The sequence below is a fragment of the Podarcis filfolensis genome (assembly GCF_964270895.1).
Source record: "Podarcis filfolensis genome assembly, chromosome: 10".
NCBI classification, from domain to species: domain Eukaryota; kingdom Metazoa; phylum Chordata; class Lepidosauria; order Squamata; family Lacertidae; genus Podarcis; species Podarcis filfolensis.
In genome coordinates this window covers 60,193,229-60,203,852 of record NC_139612.1, presented here as the reverse complement: position 1 = coordinate 60,203,852, position 10,624 = coordinate 60,193,229, and the positions used below count along the sequence as shown (strand labels likewise).

The 10,624-nt window shown below is 47.5% G+C and overlaps 1 protein-coding gene across 5 annotated transcripts in view; it reads left to right on the top strand.

Annotated features, from left to right (window-relative positions):
- Positions 1-10,624, top strand: part of LMO3 (LIM domain only 3) — a 94,281-nt gene that overhangs the window by 3,584 nt on the left and 80,073 nt on the right. Inside the window, exon 1 of one of the 5 annotated variants that reach the window (XM_083573237.1) lies at positions 962-1,061. The exons of 1 other annotated variant lie outside the window; for it this stretch is intronic. Coding sequence is in view for 1 of the 4 variants with exons in the window: in XM_083573236.1 (XP_083429362.1) it covers positions 2,681-2,705 (25 nt within the window). In the remaining 3 variants the exon portion in view is untranslated. Of the gene's footprint in view, positions 1-961; positions 1,062-1,373; positions 1,452-1,746; positions 1,884-2,509; positions 2,706-10,624 lie in introns of those variants that run through there. 3 more of the 5 variants (XM_083573240.1, XM_083573238.1, XM_083573236.1) reach the window with 3 other exon arrangements.

Below are 10,624 nucleotides of genomic sequence, written 5' to 3'. Positions count from 1 at the left end.
CAAAATGCAGAGGAAACTGGAGGTCAAAGTGCGGTCTTTTGTCCGCACTTCTGTAAAAGCGCGCTATTGGCAGTTCCACAGTTAGCGCGGAAAAGTTTTGTTGCGCACGAAAAGGAAGACTTTCTTCTCACATAACGGTCCTGAAAGCGCCACTGTAATCCTTCCCCCCCCCCCCTTCCCACCACTACTCCTCTCCGGCCACATTCTCATTTTTTCTCGAGAGTAAGAAAGCAGTGTGTGTGACCATGCATGGGTGCTGAGGTCTGCAGACGTTGCGGAAATGGTGTTTAAAACTGGGTGAGCCGAGACATTTTGCTCACCCACTTAGGACAGAAGAAAACCAGCCAGCCCGATGGGGAGGGGGGGTCAGGGGGCGTTAGAGCCCTGCAGCCGGATCCTATGAATGCTTACTGGGAAGCAAATTCAAACCAGAGGCTTCTTCACAGGTTAAAGCTGCGCTTCGCTTGGGCAGCGCGGAGTTGCTCTCTCTGCGCCAGAGGTCACTTTGCGCGTGAGCCGGTGGGTCGCTCGCCGGCTGCCGCTGTCCCCGCTGCTCATGTCTAGCATATGCATATGCTTTTCTTTTCCATTCCACCCTCCCGCTGACTTGAACTCGCAGGCTTGTAAATTTTCACCCTGGGAAATTAGCGACAAAGCCCAATCTGTCTCCCGGCTGCTTTGCACTTTGCGAGAGGGAGGTTGTTGCAGAGCCGCAGATCGAGGGGAGGGGGGGCGCGTTGGAGAGAGAGAGGGAGGGAGGGAGGAGGGAAAGGGGGAGGAGGGGGGACGAGAAAGATAGGAGGGGGCACATATGAGAGAGTCGCGGTAAATAGCCTGAAACCGGCCACGAGCCGCAGCTTCGAGCTCGCACGTTCACACGCTCTCTCTCTCTCTCTCTCTCTCGCTTTTCCAAGCGCGCAAGCGGCGCTTGGCTGTCTCCCTAATAACAAGAGTGACCTTTTCCCCTTTGCTGTATTATGTCTGGCTGGTTAAGGGATTGCGTCCTGCAGTTGATACAGCCTCTGACTTCCTACAGCTCGGCTCCAAGCACGCTGCTTTAGGTAAGTTGCCTTTTAAACGGGGGTGGGGGGTTGGTTAGGGGGTGGGGGTGGAGGAAATCAGCCCTGGACTTCGGAGATCCACCGATGCCTTTCCAAATCTCTCTTTCTAGGTAGGAGGACACCTGTAGCTCTGCCGAGGCCAACCCAATTAACTTGGCGGCTCCGTGAGGACTTCATGATTATTATTAATAATACCAATACTAATAAAACCCAGAGACAGGCAATCGCGTCCTTGCTATCCAACCCTCCCGTCCTCCTTTCCCTTATTACTTTTCTTTCCTGTCTGCAAACAATGCTCCTTTCTGACCTTCCCCAAAGGAAAGAACCAGCTCCATCCAGAGCAGCGCCGGGGTTTCTTGAACTCACCTTGCCTTGCTTTTAATTGAGAAGGTAAGTTGAGGCAGCGGTGTCCACGCCAGCTTGGCCCCGGGGGCAGATTTTTTTTTGGGGGGGTCCTGTTCTTTCCCCCCTCCCTCATAAAGTCGGGATCCTGCTCCTCCTCCTCGACTCTTTCCCGTCTCCTCTCTGCTCCGCAACTTGGGGCTCCTCGCTCTTTTTCCCGCGGCGTGTGCGTGTGTGTGCCTGTGTGTTTAAATCAGGGGAGGTTTTCCTTATTTTTATGATGACGAGAGAGAGATGCGAGATCGGGGGCTGCAGGAGGCGAAAGAGCGGCGCGATTGGAGGGCTGGCGAGCAAGAAGCGCAGGCGAAGTTAAACAATGAAACGGGAGCAAACGCCCGCTCGCCCTTTCCCTTGAACCGCGTCGCCAAATCCGGCTGGCGCGCTCCTGGTTGCCAAACAGCGCGAGCGTGAAACGCGATGGTGAGAACCGACTTCATCTCTCCCCTTCCTCCTCCTCCTAAGAATCGGATCCCTTTTCTTTTCTTCCTTGCTCCCCTCGGTTTTATTTCTAATGAAGCTTGAAGGGAGGGAGGGGGGGTCCTGTCTTTTAACCCTAAGCGCCCTGCAATTTTTAGTGGGAGAAAGGCCACCTTTTGCGCATGGGTTTTCTCTACTCGGTGCAGCCTTGGCCGAAAATGAGGAAAGAGGTTGGGGGGGGGGGGAGAGACGGGACCAATCCGATGGGCAATTGTGATATCTAGCCCTCTTTTTCTTGTGATGGTGCATTTCTCCTCTCGGTCTCTCCCCCCCCCCCCCGCGCCCGGCCACCCCTTCTCTGCCTTAGAGCCCGAGACAGGCTTGTGCAAACGCTGCATGTGACGGTTTAATCAAATCCATTTGTTACCGCCGAGCTTAAAAAGAAGACCGCGGGGGCGGATAGAGTTAGGGACGCATGTGGCTCTTTGTAGATCGCCACCACCATTGCAAAGATAGATGTGTGTGCGTGTGCATAATCTCGCCCGCTTGCAAGTGCCTGCCGTGTGTGTTGGTAGAGGTGTCGCTTTTTCCAGCAGTCTCTTCCCCCACCCGCCATCCCTCCACCCCCTTTCCAAAGTGCTCTGCACAATAGCCCTGTTCTCTCTTCGCTTTCAACGCAAACCTCTTCCACTTGACCCAAACTACAGGGAGGGACACGGACACACACACACACAAACACACTTGCCGCTTCTTGCTTTGCTCAATGCGAAGGAGCTACCCGAGAGTCCTTAAATCAACTCATGCAGAAAAAGGAGAAAAGTTTCGGTAAGGTTGCCATCGATTGTTTCGTTGCTCTTTTCTTAAATAGATATTATCTCTCCTCCCTTACCTTGACGAACGTTGAGCAGACGTGCATTTCAGTCTGGATGTTTTGGAGAGGAGGAGGAGGAGATTTTGGGGGATGGAGGGGGGTAATGCCTCCCCCCCCCCCGACTTCAGCTTGTGTTATGAAATGCGCGCTGCCGCTTGGTTGGGTAGGCGAAGGCTTTTAGATTTTATTTTTAAGCCAGTCCTTTATTTATTTTACTTTAGGTGAAGCAACCGCAGAAAGCTGCGAAACACTTTCTCCTTCCCACCCCCAAGTCCCCCTTCCCCTGTAAAACAAAACAACATAACAAAAGCCAGCCCACACGCCATCCTTCTTGTGGCTTTGCAGGGGTGGGGGAGAGAAATTAGAGGCGCCTGGCTTGTAGCTAACATTGCAAGGGGGGGGGCTTCTTTGTTGTTAAAGAGAGTGTTTCCTCTGTCGTGGCTTTTTTATTTTTTTTATTTTGCATGTGAACTGCATCAAAATTGAGCTCACTCTTGCAAATCTCTTGTTGGCCTTTGCCAACCACTAGCACTTTGCTGCCATGGTAACTGTAATTAAACTGATAAGAGTGGAAAAATGTCAGTATCTCTCTGAGTCTTACAGCTGCATTGGAAGAAAGGAGGTGGGGGCTGAGAGAATAAAAATTGGCTTCCAGCAGCACCACATTGAATTGGGAGAGGTGAGGTTGGAGGGGGAGAGGGAAAGAGAGGATAGGAGGAGGAAATATTGTGTATTTAAAAGGGTATATGGGTAAGGGACTTTAGGAAGAAAATATCCTCTTCCTCTACATCTTGGGGAGGGGTGTAGAGGTGTTGGCCCTTGTCCAATCTCCCAGCTCTTTAAGAAGGGTTACAGGGAAGCTCTTAGGCCCCCAACTAGCTCTCAGAAATTTAGACGATCATGACAAGTTGGGGGAAGGAGGGGGCAGCGCTAAAGAGAGGCAGAATGAAACCTTTTGTCGTCTTGGCAGTTGCCAGATTCTTTCTTCTGAATTGGTTCTCCCAGCTGTGGGGCTGCTGCCTGTCTTTCCCCCCTGCCACTCACAAATAAGTTAGAACACTTTCCTCAGCCTCTGGCTTCAATGGTGCTGTTGCAATATATATATATATATATATATATATATATATATATATATATATATAATATAATATAATAGTTTGTGGGGAGGGAACAATTAAAGTGCAACGTAGGAGTGATTTAAGGTGGTGGTGATGTTCCCGGGTGCTAAGGAGTTGCAGTTACTTTTGTTGTATGAACTACAGAATCTCGCCCTCTGTGTGTGTGTATGAATAGCAGAGAACAAGAGACCACAATGGAAGCAATCGAGCGTTAGGCTGGCTCACAATGCGATCCAGGCAATTAAAAGCTCACCAGAGTTTTTAAAATGAAATGGGCCCTGCTTCTTCCTGATCACCATGCTGCACAGGCTATTATTTGTGCATCTCTCTTTTTTAATTATGCTTTCCCTTAAACTGTCAAACAACTCAGAAGTAGCAGGGGCCTCGGGGGCAGAAGGAAAATTTCCAAGCACAGTCGACCTGAATGACTGACTCCTGAGCTGCTGGGAGTAAAGTCTTTGTTTATTTATCAAAATGCCTTTCTTCAAAATAGGCCTCCGCCCCTTCATCCCAAACCTCTCTGAATAATTGTGTGTTGTGGAGGGAGCTCTGAACGGTTGCTTTATTGCTTTTGATTGGTACTTCCCCTAACCACAAAACTTTGATATTTCTGTTGTTCGCGTGTAGTCTGAACATAATGTAAGAAATCCATAGTGGGAAAACACCTTCATTAGGCCAAACTGTTGCAAGCAAACTGCTGTTCCTCTGGCTAGATGGCGAACAACTTGTTTTGTTTACTGTCTTGCCTGATGAAGTGTTCTGGTGAACTCGAAAGCTTGCACACTACTTGGTTAACATTATGGCAACTGGCTGGCCTGATAAATGTATTGCTTTGCCATTTCCCTCAAGTGGACTTCGATTCTTCTTCTTCTTCTTCTTCCTATGGTCCAGCATGGCTACATTGTTGCTCTTCCATTTTTAAGTTGTAGCATCTTAGCTTCAGTTGTGTTCACAGTGGATACAACCGAATTATTTTTTAAACTTTGGAGCAAGTACCACCTAAATCAATATGACTTACTTTTACATAAACATGCATAGGATTGTTTAGGTACTTAGGAGGTATCTAGCAGAAACTGTATAGTTTTGCCTCTAGAGCAAGCCTTGGTCACTTACCGTACATGCTGACTCCGAAGTGTCCTTCTAAATGTCCCATTGCTTTTAAAAATACCAGATGTAAATTTCTGTAGGGTTATGCTTCATGTGGAAATATTGTATGCAGTAAACATGGTGTGAACTTTATTCCTAATGATGCTACTGGGGTGAAGGAAACAGCCATAGTTCAGTTGCCTTAAATAACATTTGCTGCAAAGTTGACAAGTGTTTTAAGACGGAAGGATTAAGCTATGGAGCTGAGTTCAATGCTTGCTCATTTTTGATGCCCAAGCAATTGGAGACAAGTCAATATTTTCTATTTGGAATTCTCGTGCATTATATGTAAACCACCCCCACCCCCACCCCCACCCCATCCTCCTGATTTCAGCAGGAGTTTGTGCTTAAAGTGACCATTGAGATCAATGGGCTTGAAAGACTTACCTGTAGGAATCTTAACAAAAAGCTTTAATCTGCATGCCCAGCGCATTGCCTGCAACATCAGCAGAGCATCCTAGTTTATGTGATGGTTTCATGCACCTCATTCCCAACCACAAACTGGTGCAGCGAGTCTTGAGCCCTATAGGATGGGCAGAAGTTTCAGGCTTCCTTGTACTGCGAATCCAAAATTGAGAGTGTAGTGAATGTGGGGGAAAGGCTGTGTTGGGCAACAGAATTGTCTTAATCGGCAAAACCTCCACCTTAAGCCAAGCAAGTCTAAGGTGACTATTTCTCATTTGAAAACTTGGCAGGCTATTGAGCTGTGACTGTATTAATGTCAAAACCACAGCTCTACTTATAAAAAAGATGGCCAGTGGTTTGCTATAGTCTTCAGAGAAACCTGGCTTTGATTTAGCACATGCCACTTCCTAAACTGAAAGTTGGGTTGGGTATTGCTTTTTTTTGCGTTGGATTTTTTCCTTTGTGGGTTTCCTTTGCATTCATCTAATATGGCAAGAATGGCTGTCTAAAGTAGTGCTGTGCCAAAAAAAATATTCTGCGTTGTATCCCACCCCCACCCCTGTTCTTGATCAATTAATATGAAAAGAGGCTGCATCTGAAAAACATCAAAAGGGAGAGGGGAAATTTGGTGAGAATCAGAGTTGGAAGGGACCCCCAGAGACATCTAGTCTAGCCCCTTGCAACTGCAGGAATCTCAACTAAAGCATCTATGACAAATAGCCATCCAACCTCTGCTTAAAAACCTCCCAGGAAGGAGAGTCCACAACCTCCCATGGGAACCTGTTCCACTGTGAGATCCTCATGGAGGAGGCATTTTGTTGTTGTTGTATGTAACTTTCATTTCACATGGGAGTGTTGATGTGAATCTTTCATTCTACAAATACTCTGCCGGCTTCTTGGATGCTCTGGCTTCCCGAAAGCCTAATGACCTCCTTGGCTGGACTTTGCAGTAAGCGCTGGAATGCTGGGAGGCTCTTTGCCATGCACCTGACAGCTGCTGCTGTTTTTTGTTTTGAAGGAAAGTGTTTTTAGTTTTAAAGAAATTAGCGTGGGAAGGTTTTTTGTTTTGTTTTTAAGTGAAAGAAGAACTTCCCTTGCTCAAGATCAGTGAGCATGCTGATCTCAAAGGAAGCTGCCTTATAGTGAGCCAGACCATTAGTCCAGCTTGCTCAGTATGGTCTCTGACTGGCTCTTCCAGGGTTTCAGGTAGGGGTCCTCTCCCAGCCTTAGCGGGAGATGGCGGGATTTGAACCTGGGACCTTCTGCATGCAATTTTCAGTTCAGGAACTATGACCGTTCTCGGGAACTCAGTAGCCATTTTCATGAGCTTCAGATTGGAAACCAGGGAGATGCCATGAGACTACTCCTCTCCTGGGACTTTTCCAGATAAGGACGCATGGGCAGCTGGGGGAGAGTATGGGCAGAGGACTGGGGAAGTGTTTAATGGAAATAAAACTCGCACGTCACCCCCTGCCTCAACCTTGCACCCACTGAAATTCTGAAAGGACCCGCAGTGAAACAGAAAAATGGAAGCATATTTTGGGGAGAGTTTTTTGTTTGTTTGTTTAAAGAAATTGGAGGGAAAGTTTCTGCACAACCTCAAAAGATGAGCTATATTCGTATGCAACTATATTCGTATCCCAGTATAGCTTTAGGGGCTAATCCCATGAGTCAAAATCCTTGGGTTATAAAACTTACCTGAGTTGCTGCATGGCCTTAAGACAAGTCACTATCTCTCGGTTCGATACCACATTATAAGAATAATATTGACACATTTCGCAGCATCGAGGATGTAGAAAGTTATTTGAACACTTAGAATCATAGCTGTCAACGCTTTCCTTTCTTTTTTTAAGGGAAATTCCCTTATTCTGAATAGGATTCCTTGCAAGAAAAGGGAAATATCGACAGCTATGCTTAGAATGTGCTACATAAGTGTTAGGCACTCCTTAGGTTTGGGGTTTTTGTGAATGAGTTGCTGTCATGTATATGCACTAGATGTGTCTTGCTGGGGAACAGGATCGGCGGCAGTGTCTCCTATAGCTGTATAATAGAATTAAGGAAAGCATAGCCAACAAGGGACCCTCCAGAAGCTAATGGACTACAACTCCCACAAACCCTGGCTGGGGCTGCAGGGAGTTGAAGTCCAAAAACTCTGGAGTCCACCATCTTGGTTATCCCTCGACTAAGGAATGTTTGCGATGCTTAAAAGTAAAGGGACCTCTGACCATTAGGTCCAGTTGTGGCCGACTCTGGGGTTGCGGCACTCATCTCACTTTATTGGCCGAGGGAGCCGGCGTACAGCTTTCGGGTCATGTGGCTAGCATGACTAAGCTGCTTCTGGCGAACCAGAGCAGCACACGGAAATGCCGTTTACCTTCCTGCCGGAGCGGTACCTATTTATCTACTTGCACTTTGACGTGCTTTCGAACTGCTAGGTTGGCAGGAGCAGGGACTGAGCAACAGGAGCTCACCCTGTCACGGGGATTCGAACGACCAACCTTCTGATTGGCAAGTCCTAGGCTCTGTGGTTTAATCCACAGCGCCACCTGCATCCTTAGCAGGACTTAAAAATTTGGTATCCCCATTTCCTGACACTGTGGCTTTTTGACTGAAGGGAATCCTTTTGTGGTTGCCTGGGCAGAACCCTACTTTATCCTTAACGCCTTTGTTGCATTTCTCCACAAAACGGCTGTTTTCTACCTGCGGTTCTGAGCCAAGCATTGCTTGTTCAATCTTCAGATTCCCATGCCTGCTTCTCTGATGATAGATGCTGCCTGCATCTGGCTGAGGCGATGCTTAAGGTAAAAAAAAATGCTGCTTCTGCCATTGCCCGCTGTCGTTTGGTAAGACTATGGGAACCCTGGTTTCTAAAGAGGCACAATATGTAGAGGTTGGTGCTAATGAGGTGTTTCTCACCTCTTGCAAGCAAGCAGCAAATAGAGGTAAACCTCTTTATCACTTTTCCAGCCACCGCATTCAATAGAAAGCAGCACGTCAAATGCTGTGTAGCATGACCTCATCTGCAATGTGGATCTTGACTATTCTGCATCCGGCTCCACTTCTCCTTAAGAAAAAAAAATAGTTCCTTCAGCTGCAGGGTGTCTGCCAAATTGCCAGGCAACCCCTGCTGACTGTTCTCAGTCCAAGGTTCTGTTCCATAGGTTTGCTCCTCGAAAAGTACTCCCCAAGTCAGTGCCATAGCTGGGGGCAAGAGCCAGGACTTTTGTCCCAGGTGAAGACTCCAGAGGGGCGCCATTAAGGCTTCCAGCCTGCCAGCTATTTACTCTCTGTGCTGGACACACAATTCTACTGTTTGGAAAGACTCTCTTTTCTCCAGCCTCTTTTAAACAACAAACATGAGCAACCTTTCTTTTTCTTCTTTCTCAGAATTGGCCGTGTTTTAGGCTACTGAAGTCGGGTTGTTATTTTTAAAGCCAATTAAACATGGAGGAACTCGTTAAGCTTCAAAACTTTTGGGGAAACTGTTTCTTGACATTTCTAAACCTTCAAGTGCAAATCTTGAGTTCAGCTGAAGCCTCTGGAAGCTGCCCTGCTGTAACAGAAACATTAACAAATAAAATCTTGCCTCCTTTTTATGCAATGTGTGCCTTTAAGAACAAATGTGCTGAGGTTGTGTGTGTGTGTGTGTGTGTGTGTGTGCCAAACCGAGTCTTTGACCCAGGTGAAAGAACGCCCGGTTCCACCTCTGTCCAATTTGCAGCTTTATTTATTGGTTTTCAAATTACAATTTTATTAGTTGTTGGCCCTTTTCTTTCTTCCTTCAGGATTCTTTGCTTCGCTTTCTTTCAGAAAGGTGATGGGGTTAGAGGCTGTGTTGCAGAAATGTGAGAACGGGGGGCCTGATGTAGAAGGAACATTTGTTGTTTAGTCGTTTAGTCGTGTCCGACTCTTCGTGACCCCATGGACCAGAGCACGCCAGGCACTCCTGTCTTCCACTGCCTCCCGCAGTTTGGGCAAACTCATGCTGGTAGCTTCGAGAACACTGTCCAACCATCTCATCCTCTGTCGTCCCCTTTTCCTTGTGCCTTCCATCTTTCCCAACATCGGGGTCTTTTTCAGGGAGTCTTCTCTTCTCATGAGGTGGCCAAAGTATTGGAACCTCAGCTGCAGGATCTGTCCTTCCAGTGAGCACTCACGGCTGATTTCCTTAAGAATGGAGAGGTTTGATCTTCTTGCAGTCGATGGGACTCTCAAGAGTCTCCTCCAGCACCATAATTCAAAAGGAATTCAGAAGGAACATAGGAACCTGCTATATACGAGTCAGAGTGTTGGCCCACACAGCTCAGCACTGTCTCCACTGACTGGCAGCAGCTCTCCAGGGTTTCAAAGAGGGACTCTTGCCTAGCCCTATCTGGAGAGGCTAGGGTTTGAATCTGGGACCTTCTCTGTGCAAAGCAGAAGTTCTGCCCTGAGGCCGTGTCCCTTCCCACAGACTTAGATTTTGTACACATGATACCTTTGAAGCACATTCAGAGCACATGTATTCTCTCAAAGACTTCTGGGCTTTCACCACTCAGAGTTGCAGTTGCAGGGCCCACAATTCTTGAAAGGGAACAGATGTGCTTCCAATGTGCTTCAAAGTTATAGTGTGTAGACAGCCTGGCTTAGTTTTTGGTCAACTCATGTTGAAGGCCATGTAAAATACAGCAAGGCATATATTTAAAACATTCCTCCTGCCGCTGGCGGGGGGGGGGGGATCATGGAAGCTGTAGTTCGTGAAATGTGTTCAGAATTGCAGTTTTGTGAGGAGTAGACTAATATTTCCAGGATGCTTTGGGTGAGAGAGTGGGCCTTCAATTGTGTTGTGTGCCTAGCCTGACTTAAGAACCTGAATTCTTTTGCAGTTGCTCTTCATATGAATGAGGAGTGTATGTTAGGGGAAATGTCCTAGCTTCAGTTGTAGGGAAAATGCAAAGGGTCCCTTGTGGCTCCAGATAGGGCTGGAAAAGGCCTCTCCCTGAAACTCTGGAGAGCTGCTGCCAGACCGTGTTGACAATACTGAGCTAGATGGACCAGCTGCCTGAGTTGGAACAAGGCAGTTTTCTATGTTCCTTTGTTGAAGACTCTACCTATAGTGCTTGAAATAAGTTCATTGCCTTTGAGGCCTGAGGCCCCTTCCCGGGTGGAGAGAACTTCCTGGGCATAACACATGCTGGTGGACCCCTATAAACAGGACCAGCCCA